We start from the raw sequence: 21,480 nt of genomic DNA on the forward strand, positions 1-21,480 counted from the left end.
TCTTTAAAGGAGAACTTTCAGGTTCCTGACACTTGTAAGGCTGTGACAGGAGTAGACTCTGGAAATGCTAGTGATGAAGATTCAAAAAATCAAGGGATAACTGGACGTCCTGTGCTGCCCAGAGCAGTACTGCAACAGGTATGAAATTGTCATTTAAATTTCTGTTTATGATGTAGACTAAGACTGTAGTAGAAGATGGCAGTGCATTTGAAAACTTGTTGGAGACGTTCTTCACAAATAGTTACACTGCTTTGTTTCCCAATATATTTTGCAAACATAGTTAACTTGGACTATTTTGTACCTGGAACTTAGTACAAACAGTTAACTACTGCACTTCTGACATTTCTATAATTGTTTTCTAAGAATTCCATGGCTGCTGGAGATGCACTAAATTCCTGTGCTGCTGCTGACTTGCAATTGGATTCACCGCATCTTCAGTGTGTGGACAGCCATAAAGGTGATAACTTGGATGTCCTTCCAAAGCAAGAAATACAGTCCTCTGAGTTTCAGGTGGCTGCTTCTGATGCAGAAGTACTACCCACAGCAAGAGGATTTGTGGGGCACTACACCACTCCTGAAGTTCTTAGTGCAAAAGCACCTCAGACAGATGCAACTGAACGTGAAGTTGGGTTGGCTGATACTTACCTGTCTCCATCTGCAGACAGCTGTGACACCATGAGTTTAGCTACAGCAAACAGAGGTAGGTTGCTTTAGATAGATGATTGTGACCAGACTCTGTTGCATGGAAAACAGAATAAAATTGTTAAGCTATGCGTTTTTCTTTAGTTGTGCAAGTTGAAATAAAAACGAGTGTAGCATGAATAAATTTTGACTTGTTTTTGTTTTAAATAATACCGACTTTTGTATATTGCCCTTAAACTGTTTATTTTATGGTGAAACTAGTTCAAGCTTGCGGTTGCAGCAACTTGAGCTATGTTTCTTTGAACTCCATAATCAAAACTTAAAAGACTTTGCTGCAATCCTTTTTATTTTAATCAACAGTATAACATTTGACATATCTTTCAGGTGATCTTCCACACAGTGTTGTCTACCAAGATGAAGAGGGCAAATGGGTGACTGATCTTGCCTATTATACTTCATTTGATGAAGAACAAGATAAAAATATGTCTGAAGGTGATAAAATAAATGAGGAGTTCATTACTGGATGTATGTAATCTTTCTCCTTTTAGTTACCTTTTATTATCTGTAATAATGTTATGTAAACTTTTTTTCACTTCAGCAGATCAGTATTTGTTGTTGTGAAGCCTCCAGGCTTTAGATACTACAAATTACTTGAAAGCTGATGTTGATAGTAGTTTGTAGTGATATTATCATTAGTTACAGTTGATAGCTTCTTTCCACGTTCCTACTCTTCCCTTGGAAAGTCTTTATTGTTTTTTTGAAAACTGTTCTAACCTGTCACTGCTACCTATTGTCTGAGTAAAAGTAACTCCTGTAGCTGTAATTTCCACTGTTTTTCCTTTGGACTTTAATTTCTGTTATTCTTTCTTTCAAGAAGAGGAGACAGTAGTCATTCTGTATTGCATTATGATTCTAGGATAGGAATAGCTGTAAACAAGAAATTACTACAAAATCAACTAGAATGTGAAAAGAGCTGCTGAATTCACTAACTGGTAATTTTTTGGTGAACTCCTCAGGAATGTCTTAATGCTGAAAAAATAGTGCTGGTACTGAAAAATGTTGGACTTCATTGGGTTTTACTGGACTCTTCTAACAGATTCCAGGCTTTTTGAACCTTTATTTACTTGAAGTTATTTATTTTCTTAAAGCTGTCTCTGACTGATCTTCATTAGAGTCTTTGTTTGTCATACAGACTTGGATAATATGTGTGTGGTACTGCAGACAATTCCTTAGCACTGAAGTGTCATGTGTTTTACTTGATGGATTCAAGCAATGTGTGCAGCAGGATTTCTCCTAGACTCTTCTTGCTTCTAAAGTTGACATATGGATGGGCTGATGTACTCTAAAGATTTTCACAGTCCGCTCAAGGTGGTTCTTTCTTTCAAAGAGAATACAGTATATGTCACTGTCTAGAATTGTTTATTTTGAATCAAAAAGGGTTGATTGGTTGAAATAATGGTTTTCAACATTGTAGTGCTGAAGCAAGCAAATATGATCCAACTTTGTAGAAACGTCCCTATCTACTATGTCAGTAAAGCAGAGCTCCTCCATTATTTTTCAGATACTGGGATATTTCAGACACTTTCCTGCATCTCAGACTTGGGTTATCAAATGATTCGAATATTTGGCTGTTGTAAATTTTTCCAAGGCTGTTTAGCTTTTTCCCATGTGGTGGGATTTTAAAGGAATTTTTCTTTGGAGGTGATTGGCTTACCTGTTCACACAACAGGAGTAATAAATTTAATGTGATTAGCATTTTTCGGGCTGCTAGTTTGCCTTTGTTTGAAATGCTCACATGTGATGCTTGACAACAGAGAAATTTTTTTTTTTGGACAGAAAGGAAATGTGACATCTGATGCTTCTGAGTCTTATTTATGACTTGTCTATTTCTGTCAGGAGACTGTGCGCACAGCGTGTTAATTATAGAATAGCGCAGTATTGCTCATTTGACAGTTTCTTCAGGAAGTCTTCAGAGAGCTACGTGGCTTATATAGAGCATTAAGAAAGAATTGATATTGACTTGAGTTCAACTGAATATAGCAGTGTGTCATTGATGGTGCTAGATTGCCTTTAGGAAGCAGTTGGATTGCTCAATAAAGGTGTCTTCTAACTTTGTTTCTTTCCTCAGAATATGTATTGTGACTTCCCACAAGTAATTTTATAAATTGCAGCTGTATTCACTTTACAAGTTTGCGTCCATTCTTGACTACTCCTCCATTTATCCTGCGTCATCTGTGACTGGGGACGCTGTGTGTACAAGGCCATGCAAGGCCACATATTATATAAGTTTTGATGGGCTTAATGATAACATTAATATTGAAGTGAGGTGGTAAAGCGATATCTCCTATTCAGCAGTTTTTTACATAATTTTGTTGCAGAGACTATAAATGTTCATTGTTTTGTTAGTGGTAATTGTGAAAATAATACAAGCCTATGATTTTTTTAAAATGCATTGTTTATTTTGCCTGTTAATTTGCACAGACATTTCATGAACTGATACAAACCAGTCTGTTTTGTCTTGCTCCAGTTCACAGGTACTGCTTTGATGAAATTTTCAAAACCAAATGTAGTAAAAGGTTGTTTGGAAATAGCCATATGATGCTCAATTCTAGCTAGTATGATTAGCATAACCTATTAAATGAGGTAGTTTGTTTGTGGATTAAGGCCATTAGAGACTTCAATACTAAGTTAGTTAGTTAAATGCTGATTTACTTTGGCTCCTAAAGATCCAGTACTCTGTTAAAACAAATTTCACATGAACTTTTCTCACCATAAAAGAATGGAATAACTCCTAGTGTGTCCCAAACTATCTCAGATGTAGAATTAAATATTGGAATATCTGTCCCTCAAAATTTAGTTTTGTGATGCAAAATAGTAATGGCAGCACAAAATAACTTATGTCTTACTTTAAGTATTCTCTTTGTTTTTAAGCTGAAGCAGCAGCTATGATTGCACAAGACCAGGAAGAATTTGAGAAAGTGCACAAACTTGTGCAGGTAACTAATTATCTCGGTGCAAACGGAACAGTTCTCTAATTTATTTGCAAGTGATAATTTTTGAAATGTCTTTGTCTGCAGGTGGGAAAAGTAGACGTTCTAAATGCTTCTGAATTAGCAGATGCTTCATGGAAATCTCCCAATAGCTGCATTCTGCTGAGAACATCTGGTCTTGATAAAGATGCCAGTTATTTACGTTTGTCTTTGGGGGAGTTCTTTGGCCAGCGATCTGAAGCTCTTGGTTGTCTTGGTGGAGGCAGTGATGTGAAACGGGTATGTGTCTTAGTCTTAAGACACATGGAAGGGATAAGAACAACTTACTTTGATCTTTTTGGCTTTTTTTTTTCTATATTGTAACTTAATTATTTCCGAGAACTACTTTTCTAAGTTCACTTGAAAAAGAAACTCTCTATACTGGATTGACTTTTGTTTCCCATTTGAAGCTTCTGATGTGAAGGGATTGTCTGGTGTTACTGATGAATCTCAATCTTCACCTTTTGATCAGGAACTAATTACAGGATTAGAGAGAAAAGTACACGATATGCATGGTGCACATTGGAGGTACTAGTAGGTGATCCACATTGTAGTTGAATGAAATGCTGCTCAGTAAAGGCTATTTGCACAACGAGGGTATCTTTGACTACCTGTTGATAGTTGATGTGCTATCTAGGCAAATGCGCAACTTCAGTGAAAGCATCATCGTGTAGACTTTAGCTTGCCAACCTACTTGTGGCTGTTTCTCACATCTATCTGATACCTGTCTCTATCTGCTGTTGATAGGCGATATCCCATCTGTGTTGCAGACCGGAAAAAAAAAAAAGTGTATATAATGAGGAGAAAAAGTCAAATATGCTTCTGTAATGCAGTTGTGTCCTGGTGCATTCAGAGGCTGTGCTGATGAGATGCAGGCAGAGATGATGAGAGCATCTGTACTTTCTTTTGCCTAACTGACATAAATAGGTTTTTAGTTTATGTATATATAGGAAGTGTGTGTATTTGGATTAGACATTTGCAGTGGTAGGAGGGGTATGTTAATTCTCAGTGGTACTAGATCTGAACACCAACAGTGGAAGTGCTGTGGCTAAAACTGCTCTGCAAGCCCACTGATCCTATTTATTGATGGTCAAATTTACTCATTCTGTATTCTGGGATATTTTTTTTTATAGCCATCTTTTGGTTATTTTATTACCTCTCCGAAGAAAAAGCAACCTGTTGCTCTGCTAAGGACATCTGTTTCATCAGGAGGTGATGCCAGCCAAGAGATTTCACAATTGTCTGGAGTATTTCCAGGTAATTATAGAACAGAAGGGTCAGCCCTACGCAGTGATTGTAACAGTAGTTAAGAGGGCTTTGTGAATGGTTTAGATATTATCATCAACTTAGAATCTGATGCAAACCTCTTTGCAAGAAATGAGGTCATACTGCTGGGTTGCATTCAAATTATGCTCTCACATATATCTATAAAAGAGTTTATATTTTTACTGATATTACCGGTACAGTATTAAGAGTAACAGGTGAAAATTTGATCCGTGCATGTAGCTACACGTACTGTTTGTTCCCTTCCTGGAAGTGTCCAAGGCCAGGTTGGATGGGGCCTTGAGCAGCCTGGTCTGGTGGGAGGTGTCCCTACCTATGGCAGGGGTGTTGGAACTGATCTTTGAGGTCCCTTCCAACCCAAACCATTCTGTGATTTTCTAAGAAACAGAATGGCAGAAGCCTGAGTGATAGCTGAAAATGAAATAAAAACATGCCCCCCAGCGAACAATGGAGATGTATGATGTTATTTTGAAAGCTCGTTTCTTTTCCACACTGTAAAACCTGAACAGCAAAAATGAACGCATGTAATGAACTGATAAGAGTCCCTAAATCAGTTTTAACTGTCAGATTAGTTCATGTTTCTATGTTGCAGCATTTCCAGATATTGGATGACTACCAGAACGTCTTAATAATTGAAGTCTGTTTGGAGTTTTCCTGTTGAAAAAACTGTAGAGATGTGTTGCCAAAAACCAAGTCAAACAAATGGAACACCTAGAGAATTGGTCTGTTTGCTTGTATAGATATAGTCTATATGGAAAGAAGGAAAGAAAGCAGTTTGGGTTATAGCTGAGCTGACAGTGAATGCATAAAACAGTCTAAATTGTTGTTGCCATCTTTAAAAAAAGTGACGTGCTTATATTATCTGCTTAACTTGAAATAGTAATTTAGGAGGTTGCTCCAAAATCTTATATGTAAAGATCACAGCACACAATTTGATGTGTGTGCCTGTCCCCATGAACTGTGCTTAGAAAAGGATGAGTGCATTTTAAAGCACCTCTACTGGTCTTAATAGAATTGTGGCAACATCAGTCTCTGTGGACCTGCTTGTACAGTCAGTGCAATGACTTAAATATTTTTTTTCATTGGTGAAAAATATCCATCAGGCTTTTATGGAGCCTGCTTCCTTGAAATAGCTTTACGGCTATAATTCTCCTCATACTGGGACCTTGCAAATATTTTTCAAGGGTTTCTAATGATTATTTTTTAAAAACTAGTGTTAGTGTGCCTAAATATGTTATACAATAGCTGAATTTTTGTCAAAAGCCACGAGAAGTTCATTGAGTCATGACCTCTGTTAAATTAAATTATAGATGTAATCGTTGCTTTGAGTACTAGGAAAATACCCTAATGTGCTTTGCAGCTCTTCTGATATGAGGGTGGCTATAAATGCTAGAGAAAGTAGGTATCTAGGTCACTTTGTGGCTAAGATAGTAATAGTTAGTGCCATCAGATTTCAGTAGTTTTGGCAATATTAATCTTTATCAGCAATACTAATATGCTGTTCTTGCTTACGGAGCAGCAGATGGAGAGGAAGCTGAGAGGTCAGCGACCTGAGGAGGGAAATAAAAAGTGTATCCAAACCCAAGTATCTGCTGTAAGAACAGAAAACATGAAACAGAAAACCAAGCAAGAACACGCCCCCCCCCCCAACCACCTCTCCATCAAAAAAAACCCTCTCAAGCAAAAAACATTTCATACTTGTTTTCTCACCACCATCTTTAAAAGTTGGTTTAGTGTTCTAAGAAGTCCAGATGTTTTCCTTACAACAGGAAGTAATTTGTTGGAATGGTAACCTCCAGATCTTGTATGGAGCAGTGCCTTCTAGCTTGGGTTTGATCTCGTAATCAAGAAGATTATTTGTGGGTTTCATGGTTTCATAAGCTTAGTCCTGAACAAAATCCTTCAAAATCACCTGTTCACTGCTATCTACCTCAGTCTTAACAATGTCTCCAGTGTAAGATAATTGTTGTTACTCAGATTCAACCTTTCTAGTTTTCTGCTGGAATTTGGTCTATGCTCATAGTGTTTTGCAAACAGTATTTTATGAAAAGTTTTTTTTTAGCTTATGCTAATACCATAAGCTACCTGAAAATAAAATTTGAAGAGTGTGAGCGTGGTTTCTTAATGCCAGCTTATTTTGTGACTTGAATGTGAACCTTTGAGTACTGTACAGGAAAAAGTTGATGCCTGCAATATTTGGGTTTGTGCCATTATAACAGCTCCTTTTTCTATAGAGCGTGTATATGCCAAGAATGCAGGTTTTTAGACTATTTACTTACTGTAAATTCCTGTCTTTTTCTTTGTTCTTAGATGACTTAGAAGCACAAATACAAGATGATGCAAATTCTACTGTCTGTGGAGGTGCATGGCATAGGGTGGATGCTACAGCTGGAATACATAAAAGCGTTAATATAGAAAATGGTATTAATATAGAAGATGCTACCAAAAGTCAAGCAAAGGTATTTATCCTATATTTTTTTATTAAATGAAGCTACCAACTTGGAACAGCATTCAGATACTTCTAATTATTATTGTTTCTTTGGTTACCGTTGAAGTTGGACTTTCACATTAGCTCACTTCTTTTTATGTTGATCATTTTAATCCTAGCAGGTGCTCCTGTTTGTTAGGATGGTTTCACTAGAATGCCATGATACAATAGTCAGTCAGGTGTTATTGTCAACATCTCATTTTCCTTTTTATCGCTACTTCACTTTTGGAGTTGCTTGGTCTGTCAGCCCACAGTTTTTGAGAAACTCCTAGGCTATTCATGTCCTGTGATCAAGTTTCTGAATTTCAGCTGTCTTCCCCTTCTGTTTTTGTTTGTGAAATAATTTGTCTTTGGTATGTGAATAAAGCCTTTTACTTGAAAAAATTAAGAAGTACTGATGTCGTATAAGTCTGAAAAAGGTTTTTTTTCGATTTGGTAATCCTAGACACCTACCTTTTCTGCCTTGTCATGTTCTTTCTTGGTCAGGCAGAACACATACAGACCCTTTCAGTTACAGAAACGGCCCTTCTCCTACATGGTTGCTGAAAAAAATCAGTAGCTGGCAAGTTTGACTTGGTTTAGCTGATCAAATGGTGAAAGCTGCAGACTTAAATACAGATTGGGTTGCTCATCTGACTCTGTACTGCCATAGTTGCTTTTCTTTCTAATTTGTCCTTACTCCTGTTGTTTTAGATACAAAATGAGTAACTTGAGGTTCTACCCTACCCTCAATTTATACAAGTCTAGGTCACTGTTAGTCTGATGCAGATGGTAAAATGTTCTCAAACAGACATATCACAGAGTGGTTGAGGTCAGAAGACACTCTTGAAGATCATCTAGTCCATTCCTTCTTGCTCAAAGCCAGGTCAAATAGAGCAGGATGAGCAAAGTCTGGTTGCATTTTGAATATTTCCAAGGGTGGAGACTATAGTCTCTCTAGGCAACCTGTCTCAGTGTTTTATCGTGTTGATGTTGTCTTTTCCTTATGTTTAAATAGTATTTCTTGTATTTAAAATTGTGCATGTTGCCTTCTTTCTTCTCATTGGATACCTTGGAGAAGAGTCTGTGTCTGTCTTCTTTACTCCTCCCCACTCCCCTTCTATCCCTATCAGGTATTTGTGCCCATCTATAAGATTTCCTCCCAGGCCTTGTCTTCTTGAGGCTAAAGATTCCATCTCTCTCTCCATATGACTGGTGCTCCTAAGTTCTTATTCATTTTTGTGGACTCTTTTGTGGACTCTTCTCATGTACTGGGAAGTCCATAATGGTACACAGCACTCCAGATGTGCTCACAACAGTGCTTAGAGGCGAAGGATCACCTCCGTAAGCCAGGTGGCAACTCTCTTCTTACTGCAGCCCAGAATGCTGTTGGCCTCTTTTCCCACAAGGGCACAGTGATGCTTCATGGTCAGCTTCATGAGTACTGGGACCCACAAGTCCTTTCCTATCAAGCTACTTTCCAGCTAATTGGTCCTTGACCGATACAGGTGCATGGGATTATGTAGGTGCTGGTCTTGGTGTTTCCCTTTGGACTTTACATGATTCTTCTCAGTCCGTTTTTTCCAGCCTGTTGAGGTCCTTCCAAACGACAGCCTGCTCTCTTAGCGTAAAAATTGCATCTGCCAGTTTTGTATCATGGGCAAACTTACTGAGGGTGCACTCTGGCCAATCATCCATGTCATTAATGAAGAACAGCAACAGTACCAGTCCCAGTCTTGGTCCCTGGAGAATTCCACTAGCGAGCAGCTGGCCTTGTGCTGGACTTTGTGCTGCTCATCACAGCCCTTTGAGCAGCTGGTTTTCAGTACAGTTACGATCCTCTTACCTGCTCTATATTCCATTAGTCTTTTAATGAGGGTGTTCTGGAGATATGCATGCTTATCTACAGGAGGGCGGATGTATTCTTCCTGAAGTTTTGTGTCTCTAAAAGAGGTGGGTAGAGAATGTGGTCTGGACATGACTATTTACTTATTCCATGCTCTTTGCTAAGAATAGCCCACATGTACATTAAAGATCTCAGACTTGAGTGATAGAGAAAACTGTGGAAATAGGTTTGTCTTCCCCTTGTAGAGAGGCAGATGGTTTAAAGCTGATTGAGAAGACACTGTCTGTTTTGTCATGGTAGTTCTTTCTCTGTTGTGTTTGTTCCTGATGGTATTTTACTCCCAGTTCTTCCAACTGAGTTGAAACATTTTAGGTTTTTAAAAGTTTTACAGGAATTGAAGCTTCCTAGCAGACTACCTTTATTTAATCTCTAAAAATGTGTAGAGTAAAAAATCAATGCAATGAGAGTTAAACCTATTGCAGTATTCCATCTTGACAGTCACAGAATCACAGAATCACAGAATCACAAGGTTGGAAAGGACCCATTGGATCATAGAGTCCAACCATTCCTAGCACTCCCTAAACCATGTCCCTCAGCACTTCATCCACCCGTTCCTTAAACACCTCCAGGGAAGGCGACTCTACTACCTCCCTGGGCAGCCTGTTCCAGTACCCAATGACTCTTACTGTGAAGAATTTTTTTCTGATATCCAACCTGAACCTCCCCTGACGGAGCTTCAGGCCATTCCCTCTAGTCCTGTCCCCTGTCACTTGGGAGAAGAGGCCAGCTCCCTCCTCTCCACAACCTCCTTTCAGGTAGTTGTAGAGAGTAATAAGGTCTCCCCTCAGCCTCCTCTTCTCCAGGCTTAACAACCCCAGCTTTCTCAGCCGCTCCTCGTAAGACTTGTTCTCCAGCCCCCTCACCAGCTTTGTTGCTCTTCTCTGGACACGCTCCAGAGCCTCAACATCCTTCTTGTGGTGAGGGGCCCAGAACTGAATACAGTATTCGAGGTGCGGTCTCACCAGTGCTGAGTACCAGCTATAAATGTTAATATATTACCATAACCAAAACGCAAAATAATTTAAAGAAGAGAGCAAAAGCGCAAAAAAAACCCCAAAACCATGACTAAAAAAAAATTCCTTAACTTGGTGCTTTATTTATGTTGGTTTGTTTTAGGATGAAGTTCATAAAGACAAGTTTGAAGACGGCCTAGCTGATCATTTTGACACTGTTCTGAGTATTAGCACAATTGCTTCTGCTATTTCTAATGCTTCCTCCAGTGCTGATGCTTCCCAGCTAGCTGCTATGATGATGGCACTATCTAATAAAAGTAAAAGAACATGTGTGGTTCCTGGAATTGTTAAAGAGACTGAACTCTCTGCTAATCGGGTATTTTCCAGCAGTGTGGAACATAGTGCATTTGATATGGAAAAATATCTCAAAAAAACAGATGAGATTGGACATGAAAGTGAATACGAGAGTACTGTGAAACCTGAAGCATCTACCCAGAACCTTATGCCTGATACCTTTTTACTGGGTAAAGATAGTCTTGCAGAAGGCTTGACGAATAGTCATAGAAAGCAGCAGGAAACAGAGAAACCATTTCTGGATTATTTTAATGAAAAAAGTATTCAGAATTTCTCTAGTCTATCTGGTGTACCTAACCATGGAGAAATAACTGCAGATAGAGTTAAATATTCAGAAAAGTTGTCAGACTTAGTAAATAGTAAACGGGTGTGGTCAGTGGATGCGGATCTTGGATCAGGTATGCTTGATACCCAGTCCTCACCTTCTGGAAATGAAGCACAGACATGTGCTTTAGCAGCACAAATGGAAGTGGTGCAGACAAGTCCGCTTGTTTACCAGACCAGTGACGTCCCTAGTACATGTTCTGTCAGGGAAGACGCAGAAACAGTAGATCAACCAACAAAAGCTATTCCTGAACCATGTAATGAGTTGGTGGAAAGAAGTGCAGGAAATACTTTGTCACTCAGCAACTTAAAACCTGCCAAACAATCTGGTAAATATGTCTCGGTATGTCCTACAAAAGCAAAGCCTACCCAGCAATTGAACAACGATGAAAAGAAGCAAAATTTGAAAACAGAGAAGAAAAACAAAGATGCTGGTACTGCTTGCAGTGGGAATGCGAAATGTGGAACTTCTGAGAAGCTCTCCTCTGCTTCCCAGAACAGTACTGGTAAGTAAACCTCTATAAGAGCTGCCAGTTGTTGAAAAGTTGTTTTGACAGTAGACTTGTTCCCTGTGCTTAAACAAATACTGCTATTAAATTCTCTTTATTCACCAGAGCACAAACCCATTCAACCTGAATGTGACTTGCAGCCTCTAGAGGATGAGCAGTATAGCTTCAGACCTTCAACTTCACCACTGATCCACTCTTCTCCCAGCGAGACTTCTGGAACAGCATTTTCAGGGTAAATTTTTTGGTGCAGGTTATAAGAATGTGTAAGAATGCTTCCTAAGGCTTTTTTGAGGGATCAAGTTTTAGTTTTAATGTTGTTGTTGATCTCAGTTTACAGAAGACCTTTATTAGGCTTGGCCTTCATTCTTAGGCTGAGCTTTCTGTTTGCTTTTATTATGTCTATGGAGAAGCAGTCTTAAGCAATCGTTAATTTTTTATTTTCCTCATTGTCCCGATGAGGCAGAGATCCTGGCTAGGAACACTGCTGTGTCTGCTCAGCATTATCGTGTAATGCAAGAATACAAAATACTTGGACTCTTAGGTAGTCGTATACCTCTGTGTTGATGGAGCTATAAAATACAAAATTTATTAATTACTGTTCTGTAGTAATGAATCTATTAAAAATAAAGCTGCTTGTTGGGAGTTATGATGTTAATTATATGGTAACGAAGCTCGATGTTGTATAGACCAAGGAAGATGTGTTTCTCAAACGTATGTTTCACTCAGTTTATTTCTCTGATTCATAGCAGTGCTCATTTTGAGAGGGGATAGGTAGAAATACTTAGTATTGCTTTTGACTGCTTCATATTTTAAAACTACTATTATGTCTAAGGTTTAAGGCTTTCTTAACAGCTGAAAGGGCAGTATTTTTTAAATGAGCTTCCATGAGTGTTCTAGAAACTATACACAACCAGTATAAGCTGTAACCTTAGTTTGAAACATAAACATGGCCAATAGCAAATAGCTGTATATGCTCTTATAAAAAGAGGAGGCAACTGATTTCTTTGTCTTAACTTTTAAGTTCAGTGTCTGAACGTTTACCGTGTTGTACACGATGTTAGAATTATAGGCTGTCTGTCGGTTCTCTGTGGTTAAAATGTGCAGAAGTATGCATTTTGGCAAACGTGTTATAGAGATGTTAGGACTTCCAGTTAAAATTGTCAGTGACTTTAATTGTTTGCATGTTATCTCTTCTTGTTTGGCAAAGTGGTGAGAGATCCTATGTTTTCAGGTGTGTGAAGTGAAGAGAATCTCAGCAGTGAGTAGGAAAGACTAATGTGTGATGCCTGTGATACTGAATGATTTCATTTGACGTTCTTCCATCTAGTTAGATAAAGTATATCTATTCGCCTTTTTCCTTTAGTAAGTTGTTGTGCTATTTCTGTGACCTTAGCATCTGAGTTCAGTTGTAGAACTGATGCTTTGCCTTACAGATTTGTGTCTAATGGAAATGAGTTCTGTGTACGTCAAGGTCAAAACTTGTAAAGCTTGACTGTGAGCTGATGTCTCGTTTCTGTTGACTATACTAAACACAATGGCCAAGTTAGTTGATTTTTAGACTAGTAGAGCTCATGCGTAGCATTGATTTTCTTGGGAGCAGCATTAGAAATGTATTCTAATACTGACATACTTTGTTTCAGGTCTGAAACTGACTTTACTTGCACATCACGTTATCAGGAGTCTTCTTGCAAAGAGAGCGTGCTACCTCAGTCAGTTTACTCAAGTCCTAGCATGAGCAGATTAACATATGTCTCTGCATCTGACGTTACCCTTAAGAACAAGTCTGCAAAACATAGCTCCGAGACATACTGGGTAAGAAAATCTTGACCTGTAAATTTGTATCAATTCCCTTTCTTTAAAACAAACAAGAAGACAAAACAACACCTCTCCCTCCCCCCTTTAAATGCTTAGATGGTCAAAAGAATTTTAAATTAGAAAATCCTAAAGGGTTTTGGAACAGTTTAGGACATGCTCTGCACAGGGAACAAGTGTTCTGCTTCTCCTCCATTCCTGAGTTTCAGAAACTCCGGAGTTTCTGTTCTGTAATAGATTGTGTTAAATGCACAAATGGTAAGGAACATAAACATAGAAGTTTTTTTGGTGTTTTATTAACTTGTGAAAAAAGTTAGAGTTGGTGTACTTTTTCCCTTTGATTCCATCCCCCCATCATTTGCTTTTGAAGTTGTTCTGTTCGAATGCAGTGCAGTGTTCCAGCAGCAGTTTGCAGGATCTGCATCTGCGTTCATCACCCCCAAGGTGCCCTTTCTGCTCAGCTTCAGCTATTAGGAGAATATTTTTCTTTTTTTTTCTGTATAAATGTTTATAAATACATATTTTAGCTTTAACTTCTTTTTTTGGGACTGAAACTATCACTTCTTACCTCTGACCGTCTTTCTGACTGTTCTTACTGCTTTAGCAAAGAGTATACTCTAAGAGTGAAACTTTTGTTCAGATTTGCAGTCTTGTGCTGATTAAGATAATTGGCATTCTTTTATCTAAATCCATGGTTGCTTTGTATCTGGAATCTTTTATGCTTCCCCCGCTTCCAAAGTGTGTGGAAATGTGAATGAAACTTTAAACAAACAGAAGATGAAAATCTCTTGACTGCGTCCGTATCTGTTTAAATCTGAGTGGCTACATTTATTTTGTAATGTCTTCCAATTATGGATTCCTCTGACACAGGAAATAGAAATGCTTTGGGTTTTTTTTTTTTCATTTGCAGAGGGTGAGACTTTTCAGGAGCGCTGGCTGGTGAAAGACTTAGTGGAGCCTTCTCCTCCTCCTATAGGAACACCAGCAGCAACGCTCCTTTGTTGAAAGGATCAGGAAGAGGAAAGGGTGTTTTCTGGCCCATGTTGTTCAAGGTCTGGTTGCTTGGGTTACACAGGGTATATGTGTTCTTTTCTATCTTCATGTTTTCAATGGGAGTTGCTCTCCTGTAGGAAGAAACCCAAGGGCAAATTTAAATGGGTGCTTGCTTTCAGTCAGTGCTGGCGTAGCATCCGCTCTCAGGCCCATTTCATGTTTTAAATGCATATGGTTCTGGACTTCTGTCATCTTGTGCAAACAGAGTGGCTCTTGATGCTTTGTTGTAGCTGGCTGTGTGCTAGTTTGCCCCTCTTCTCTTGAAGAAATTATTACTGTTTGAGTAGTCTTTGTCCCGTAGGGTAGTTTAGCAAGGAGATCCTCAAGTACTTTGCCAGAGTTTTACAGTTGTATTAAGAAATTGTAGCAAGGTGGGTATTGGTCTCTTCTCCCAGGTAACAAGTAATAGGATGAGTGGAAATGGTCTCAAGTTGTACCAGGGCGGGTTTAGTTTGGACATTAAGAAAACGTTTCTTGACCAAAAGGATTGTCAGGCATTGGAACAGGCTGCTCAGGGAGGTGGCTGTTATTTAAGACATGTGTAGATGTGGTGCTTTTAGGGACATGGTTTAGTGGTGGAGTTGGCAGTGTTAGGTTAAGGGTTGGGCTTCATGGTCTTAAAGATCTTTTCTAACTCAAGTGATTCTATGATTCATACATTTTTAAAAATGATTTTTTTTTGTGGTATTGGATCCAAACATGGTAAATAAGAAAATTAATTGCAGGTCTCAGTTTGGCAGAATTATGTCTGTGAACCTGTCATTGAGTTTAGGAATCTGCTCTTTTAAGTTTTTTCCTTAGCACAGTTGCTTTCCCACAGAATGACAGAATGACTTTGTAAAAATCATAGGAAGTCAAACATTTTTTGCCTTTTGGAAGCTCTCGTAGTTGGTGGCGACTTCAGAGAGCAGAGCATTTTTCTGTTGTTTTTGCCTAGTATGGTGGATTGACCCCCACTGGTGACTGATCCCCCCAAAAAATTGCTTGTTCACGCCCCTGCAGTGGGATGGAGAAGTGAATTGGAAAACCACAAGAGTAAAGTTGGGGACTGGTGGTTTGAAAAAAAAATAGTTTAATAAATGGACAGGACAAAGGGATGCAAAAACCATCACTTGCTTCTAGCAGACCAGTGCCTGGCCAGTCTCCAAGCAACAGCTACTTTGGAAAAATTGCTCCACAGTTCTATTGCTGGAGATGATATTACGTGGTATGGATTCTCTTTAGTCAGTTGGGGTCAGCTCTCCTGATGGTGTCCTCTCCCTACCTCTTGCCTAACCGCAGCCTACTCGCTGGTGGAGTGATATGAGAAGTGGAGAAGGCTTTGGCGCTGTGCAAGCACTGCTTAGCAGCAGCTAAAACACCAGTGTGTTATCAACAGTGTTTTGGTTGCAAATCTGAAAATACAGCACCGTAGGAGCTACTATAAAGAAAATTGGCTCCATCCCAGCTGACGGAATTAATGCCTGATGCTGTACACCTGGCTAGAACGTGACTTCAAACAGCAAGCAGGTTGAAGTTACAAGTGTCCTTTTCTGAGGTGAGGAGCCACAGATGTTGAAAAAGCAAAACTTCAGACAAGACTTGGCAAGCTTGGTTATTTATTTTGGATGATAATACCACTATTAAGGTATGTCTTGTTTTGTATACCTTATTTGCTCTTCTAAAATTTGTAATACTGCATATTATATTTGTTTAATTATTAGAGTGAAGATGCTAGTGAACTGAGCACAACAATAATTCGCGCCAGCCCAACTCCTGCCCAGGAACATACAAATGAAAATGTAGAGGACCACTCATGTCAGAGAAATAGAAAAGAAGCACTACTTAGTATAGACAAGAAATCAGAAGAAAATGAACACGAAGGTGTTAAAAGAAAGCTTGATGACGTGCTGCGTCAAGAAGTGTCCAAAGATTTTCTGAAGAATGAAAAGCAGCTTGCATCTATCCCTTCAAACACAGCAGCAAATTGTGGAGAGCTGGACCACATTCCATCAGCTTTACCAAGCAAATTCTGCACCTTGCAGCCACTTCCTGTTAATGTTGATGCACAAGAAATGTGGCAGGATCAAACAAGCAAAGCACAGAGACGAGGGCTGCCATCCTTGAATAGACTACCCATTTATCCTGGATTAAGCAGTTATATGCCATTCAATCAAAACTCATCTGGCGAACAATACATTCCGATTTCAAGCTTTAAATCCCATGTCACTACCTCTGAGAGTCAAGCAATTTCTTCTTCTGTTCCCACGTTGCTTACAGGATGTTCTCGAGCAACAACTCCATTTGCACAACAGCACCTGGGACATAAACAGTCTACTGGAAATACAGTTTTGCCTCCATTTCATGGCTGCAGCTCTGCAGGTTTTGGTCTTCCAGCAGGGCTTCCTTGTTCTGGTATCCCTGCAGGACATGTTGAGAATCCACTTATGGCAGGAATTCCTTTAGGTTCAGATATTGGTCATGGCTCTTGGAGTGCAGCTCCGTTTTGTAATCCACACTCTGCTGCTTGGAACAAGGATATCTTAAATATAAAATCATGCACTGGACAACCTCTTGGAGCTGGTAGAAGCGAGTGGGAGTTGGCAAAGTCACCTGGTATTGGTAAGTGTTTTAGAGTGCTTAAGAGTGTTTTTAGAGTGCGTTTAAAATACAACTGTGGACAAAAATGACAATAGTGATGCTAATACTGTAGTAAATAAAAAAGGTGGTTATTAAGTGTAACCACAATTATTCTGTCTGTGGACTTTCTTATTTTTAAAAAAATATATTACTAATCTTCCTTGTTTAATGATATTGTCTGCATTCAGTGTCTGTTCTTATAGTCCTGCAATGGTCTGCAGTTTTGATACTCTAGAAGAATTTCAGCATTCTTCAGCTTTCAGTAGTTTTGTGTTTGTTTAAAGGACTATTTTTCATAGAAGGAAGAGAAATTTTAGTTGCAGTTCATGCTAGACAAAACAAGTTACGCTCTGGAAATTCTGTTGAATTTTATCTGGAAAGAAGGTGACATTTCTGTCTCCATCTTCACTTGGTATTGCTGGTCAGTTAAGCCAAAAAATTGGAGGAGGAGAGTGGATGACTTAAGCAGTTCTGTTGTTGTGAAGAGGAGAGAAGCTGCCAAGTGCCTTCTGTACTTTCTGCTCTTTCTCCGTATCTTGGTTTACCTCTAAACCTAATCTAAAAGACATTTTCTACCCTATTATCTGTTTAGTTGTTTTGTTATGCTACTTTTTTCTGGCTAATTCTTTCAGATGAAATGACAAGCTAGTGGGGTTGAAACTTTGAATTTCTGACAGTTTATAGGTTATTATCTGTTTATGAATTGTTCTAAATCATTGACCTTGTTAGCACATTTTAACATAGTAAAATGTGAACATTCTTTATTTCTTTTTAATATGCGTAATTTCTAGGGTTTTGTACATGTTTTTGATCTCTGAATATTTATATAATCTAAACTTGATTTGTAGCTAACTTGAGTTTTTTAACTTAATTTCCAGTGATGCTAAGTTTAGTCAACATTTTCACCTTTGTACTTGGGCTAAATTTTCTTTTTCAGAGGGTAATAAACGTGTGTGGCTTTAAAATAAAGTTTATTGCTTGGGTAACTAAAACTGCTTCAGGTGCTTACGTATGTCTCTGAGAAGTCAAATTTTTAATCTGACCTGAGTACCCTCTAGTGGGTTTCTGCATGTAATGAAGGTTCCTTGGTGTACCAGAGAACACTTCCCTTCTTTTAAGTTTTGAGTTGTCGTTATAATGTTGTACTTCCTCTGAAAGAGTTATTTTGAATATTTTAGAAATAAGTACTTCCTGGAAGTAACATATTAGAAGCAGGATTTCTTTTTTTGATTTGGTGATAAGTTTTGATGACCACACTCCTACAGGAAATGTGCTCTAGGAGTGTTCAGTATTTTTCTGTACTTAAAAATGCCTCAACAATTATACTCCGGTAAAAAAATATTTTCCTTTTGGTTGTTGTAAATGTTCTACAGATGTTGTAATACTAATATTAACATTTTCTGTGTTGGCCTGCTACTGGTTAAATTGTAAACACTGAGTATTTTATGTAAGATGTATATATAGATATCCCATGCAGAAAATAATCCATAAAATGTGCTATTTCCTTACATATTTTTGTTTGTGACAGTAGAACTCCCAGTAAGATGCGAATTAGAAACAATTGATTGAAATTCTGAGTATCAAGCTTGTGGAAAACATTCTTACAGAAAGTATAGGAGTCAAACATTTCCTTGCTATAATGAAGGATTTGTCAAATGAGTTTATAAACTTGAGATGGTGGCAGCCTGAGTGCAGATCTGCTTCTGGGTATTTGGAACTAAGAGGAGTATATTTTCTTCCCAAGGACATGTAAAAGTACCAGAAGAATTGAAGTTCCCTAATGCCTGTTGCGTGGGAATTGCATCACCGGCAATTCTTAGTGTTTTTAATCCAACTGAACGATGGTTGCAGGTCAGCATTGGAATACTCAGTGTTTCAGTTAATGGGGAAAAGGTAAGAGTTTTGTTTAATCATAGTATGGTTTGTGTTGGAAGGGACCTTAAAGATCATCCAGTTTCAACCTCCCAGTAAATCAGGCTGCCCAAGGCCCCATCCAACCTGGCCTTGAACACCTCCAGGGATAGGGCATCCGCAGCTTCCCTGGACAACCTGTGCCAGTGCCTCACCACTCTCATAGTAAAGAAATTTTTCCTTATGTCTGTTCTAAATCTTCCCCTCTCCAGTTTATACCTATATAGTCCTATCTCTACAAGCCTTTGTGAACAGTCCCTCCCCAGCTTTCTTGTAGCCCCTTCAGGTACTGGAAGGTCACTATAAGATCACCTTGCAGCCTTCTCTTCTCCAGGCTGAACAACCCCAACTCTCTCAGCCTGTAGTTACAGGAGGTGCTCCAGCCCTCTCATCATCCTCATAGCCCTCTGGACCTGTTCAAACGGTTTCTTGTCCTTATGTTGAGGATTCCGTAACTGGACACAGTACTCCAGGTGGGGTCTCACAAGAGAGGAATAGAGAGGCAGAATTCCTTCCCTGCTGGCCACGCTTCTTTGATGCAGCCAGGATACGATTGGCCTTTTGGGCTCTGAGCACGTGTTGCAGGCTCATGTCGAGCCAGCACCTTCAAGTCCTTCTCCACAGGGCCAATCTCAATCACATTATCTCCCATACTGTACTGAAATTAATTGGGGATTGCCGTGGCCCAGGTGCAGGACCTTGCACTTGGCCTTGTTGAACCTTGTGAGGTTTGCACAGGTCCACTTCTCCAGTCTGTCTAGGTCCCTCTGGCCCCTTAATAAAGCTATAGGGATAATCTTACCAGATGTCATATATGTAATTGAAGCCCTCTGTATGGATTTGTAACTTTTTTCCCATTTTATAGTTAATATGCACAAAAGCAGTGCTACTGATTTCAGCCAGACCACTGGACTTACTCAGCAAATAAGCGTAGAGAGGTAAATGCCATGTGAGGGAATCGACTTGTAGAATTGTTGTGCATATGTGTAAAGTGTGGTAGGTTTGAACTTAATGCTTATTCATTCCCACCTTTGTATGCAAGAAAAGTCAACCCTAGAAAAGAAAGCATCCATGCTAAAGACTGTAACTGCTAGGACACTTTGTGCAGTTTGCCCCCATTTTCCTTGAAATTAGGAGATCTTGTGTGACAGAGAATGAGAGATATTTGGAACATTCTTCAAGCTAGATCAGTTCTTTGGGTTGTATGTAGCTTGTAGGCCATAGATATGGGGGATCTTGGACTTCAATTTTGTTGAGTCTAATTCTGTTGTCATAGTAGTAGTTCCAGAGGTAAAAATTCTCAAGAGCATGAGAATGAGTTAGATTAAAGGTCCATCAGTGTAATTTAATTTCCTTACTGATGAATGCTCTTGACAGAGAAGAATAACAACAGAACAAGCATAGTATACTCTCAGCTTTGGGCAGTCTGATGCTTGGGAACTTTTGAGCTAGATGTTATTTCTGTTCTTGTAGAACAGAAATAGTGGACTGCTCTTTAACTAGATAGTCTTTTAAAATTGTGTGGCGTTGTCCACAGTTCAGGTGTGGATTCTATGCACTACTGCTTTTTTCCTTTAATCTGATTCTTGCTTTTATTGTTTGATGGTCCTTAATTCTGAGAAATAATGGGCAGTGATTCATTTGATATTACTGCTTCCTCATCATATCTTTCCTTAGGCATATTTTTCCAGCAGATGTAGCATCACGCTAGCTACATCTTGCAGTTTGTTGCTCCTTCTTGAAGATTATTTATGAGTATGTTCACAACATACTGCACTAGAATTTACTGGTGACCTCCATCGCTGACCTTTCCATTACTCTTCCACCATGCCTCTTCCCCCCCATCTTTGATGGCAGAAATCACAAAGTAGAATTGGCTTTGTTTTATTTGCTTTGCTGCTGTCCTTTTCTCAAAAATCAGAGTTTTACTTAAGAATTCAATTTCAAATACAGTAAATATGTTTATCTTCCACTACATGCTCGAAGGAAACTCCAACAATTTTCAGACTGATTTATCTAACTTCTTAAATTAAAAGAAGGTGCCTACAGTTGAGTGAGATAGAAGTGGAACGGGAATATGTAGATGCAGTAATTAATATTGAGCAAAAACATATGCAAAGCGTCTTTGTTGACCAGTGGTGTCAGATAAATGTGGTGTTCTGAAAGAAGCTGTCCTCTGGCAAGAGACCTGCTGAAAATGACAAGAGATTCTGTTTTTCAGATGGATCCTGTGAAATATCAATGTCTGGTTTTCAAGAACAAAACCATCGTAGGACCCTATTCTACCAATGATCTGAAAATACTTTTCCTACCCTGCCATTCGGGGATCTTTCAATGTATTCTCAATGTTTCATCTTGGCCGGTTTCTGCAGATGATGAGACAATTGTTCAGGCGGAAGCTTTGGCAAGTAGAGTAGTTCTGACAGCAGTTGCTGAAAATCCTAATTTAGAAGTAAGTAGCTGCTTTTTGTGGTGATGTGACCTTTTTTTTATTGTTCGAATTTTATGACTAGTTTGATGAATGGGCAAATATAGGAATACAAGGTTGTTCCTTGTATTTCTGATGTTCAGAATGGGGAGGGAATATAGGAGAATATTTGGGAAGCTTGCATAACTA

At 38.9% G+C, this 21,480-nt stretch overlaps 1 protein-coding gene across 3 annotated transcripts in view; it reads left to right on the forward strand.

The window, feature by feature from the left end:
- The window catches only part of CEP192 (centrosomal protein 192), a 65,373-nt gene that overhangs the window by 12,648 nt on the left and 31,245 nt on the right, over nucleotides 1–21,480 (forward strand). For all 3 annotated transcript variants that reach the window (XM_054059713.1, XM_054059712.1, XM_054059714.1), the window contains 13 exons: nucleotides 10–138; nucleotides 364–700; nucleotides 1,027–1,167; nucleotides 3,574–3,638; nucleotides 3,720–3,911; nucleotides 4,805–4,928; nucleotides 7,266–7,414; nucleotides 10,445–11,465; nucleotides 11,574–11,700; nucleotides 13,109–13,280; nucleotides 16,037–16,934; nucleotides 18,697–18,845; nucleotides 21,085–21,315. In XM_054059713.1, the coding sequence (XP_053915688.1) occupies nucleotides 10–138; nucleotides 364–700; nucleotides 1,027–1,167; nucleotides 3,574–3,638; nucleotides 3,720–3,911; nucleotides 4,805–4,928; nucleotides 7,266–7,414; nucleotides 10,445–11,465; nucleotides 11,574–11,700; nucleotides 13,109–13,280; nucleotides 16,037–16,934; nucleotides 18,697–18,845; nucleotides 21,085–21,315 (3,735 nt within the window). The remainder of the gene's footprint in view (nucleotides 1–9; nucleotides 139–363; nucleotides 701–1,026; nucleotides 1,168–3,573; nucleotides 3,639–3,719; nucleotides 3,912–4,804; nucleotides 4,929–7,265; nucleotides 7,415–10,444; nucleotides 11,466–11,573; nucleotides 11,701–13,108; nucleotides 13,281–16,036; nucleotides 16,935–18,696; nucleotides 18,846–21,084; nucleotides 21,316–21,480) is intronic.

Source organism: Cuculus canorus, chromosome 2 (assembly GCF_017976375.1).
Source record: "Cuculus canorus isolate bCucCan1 chromosome 2, bCucCan1.pri, whole genome shotgun sequence".
NCBI classification, from domain to species: domain Eukaryota; kingdom Metazoa; phylum Chordata; class Aves; order Cuculiformes; family Cuculidae; genus Cuculus; species Cuculus canorus.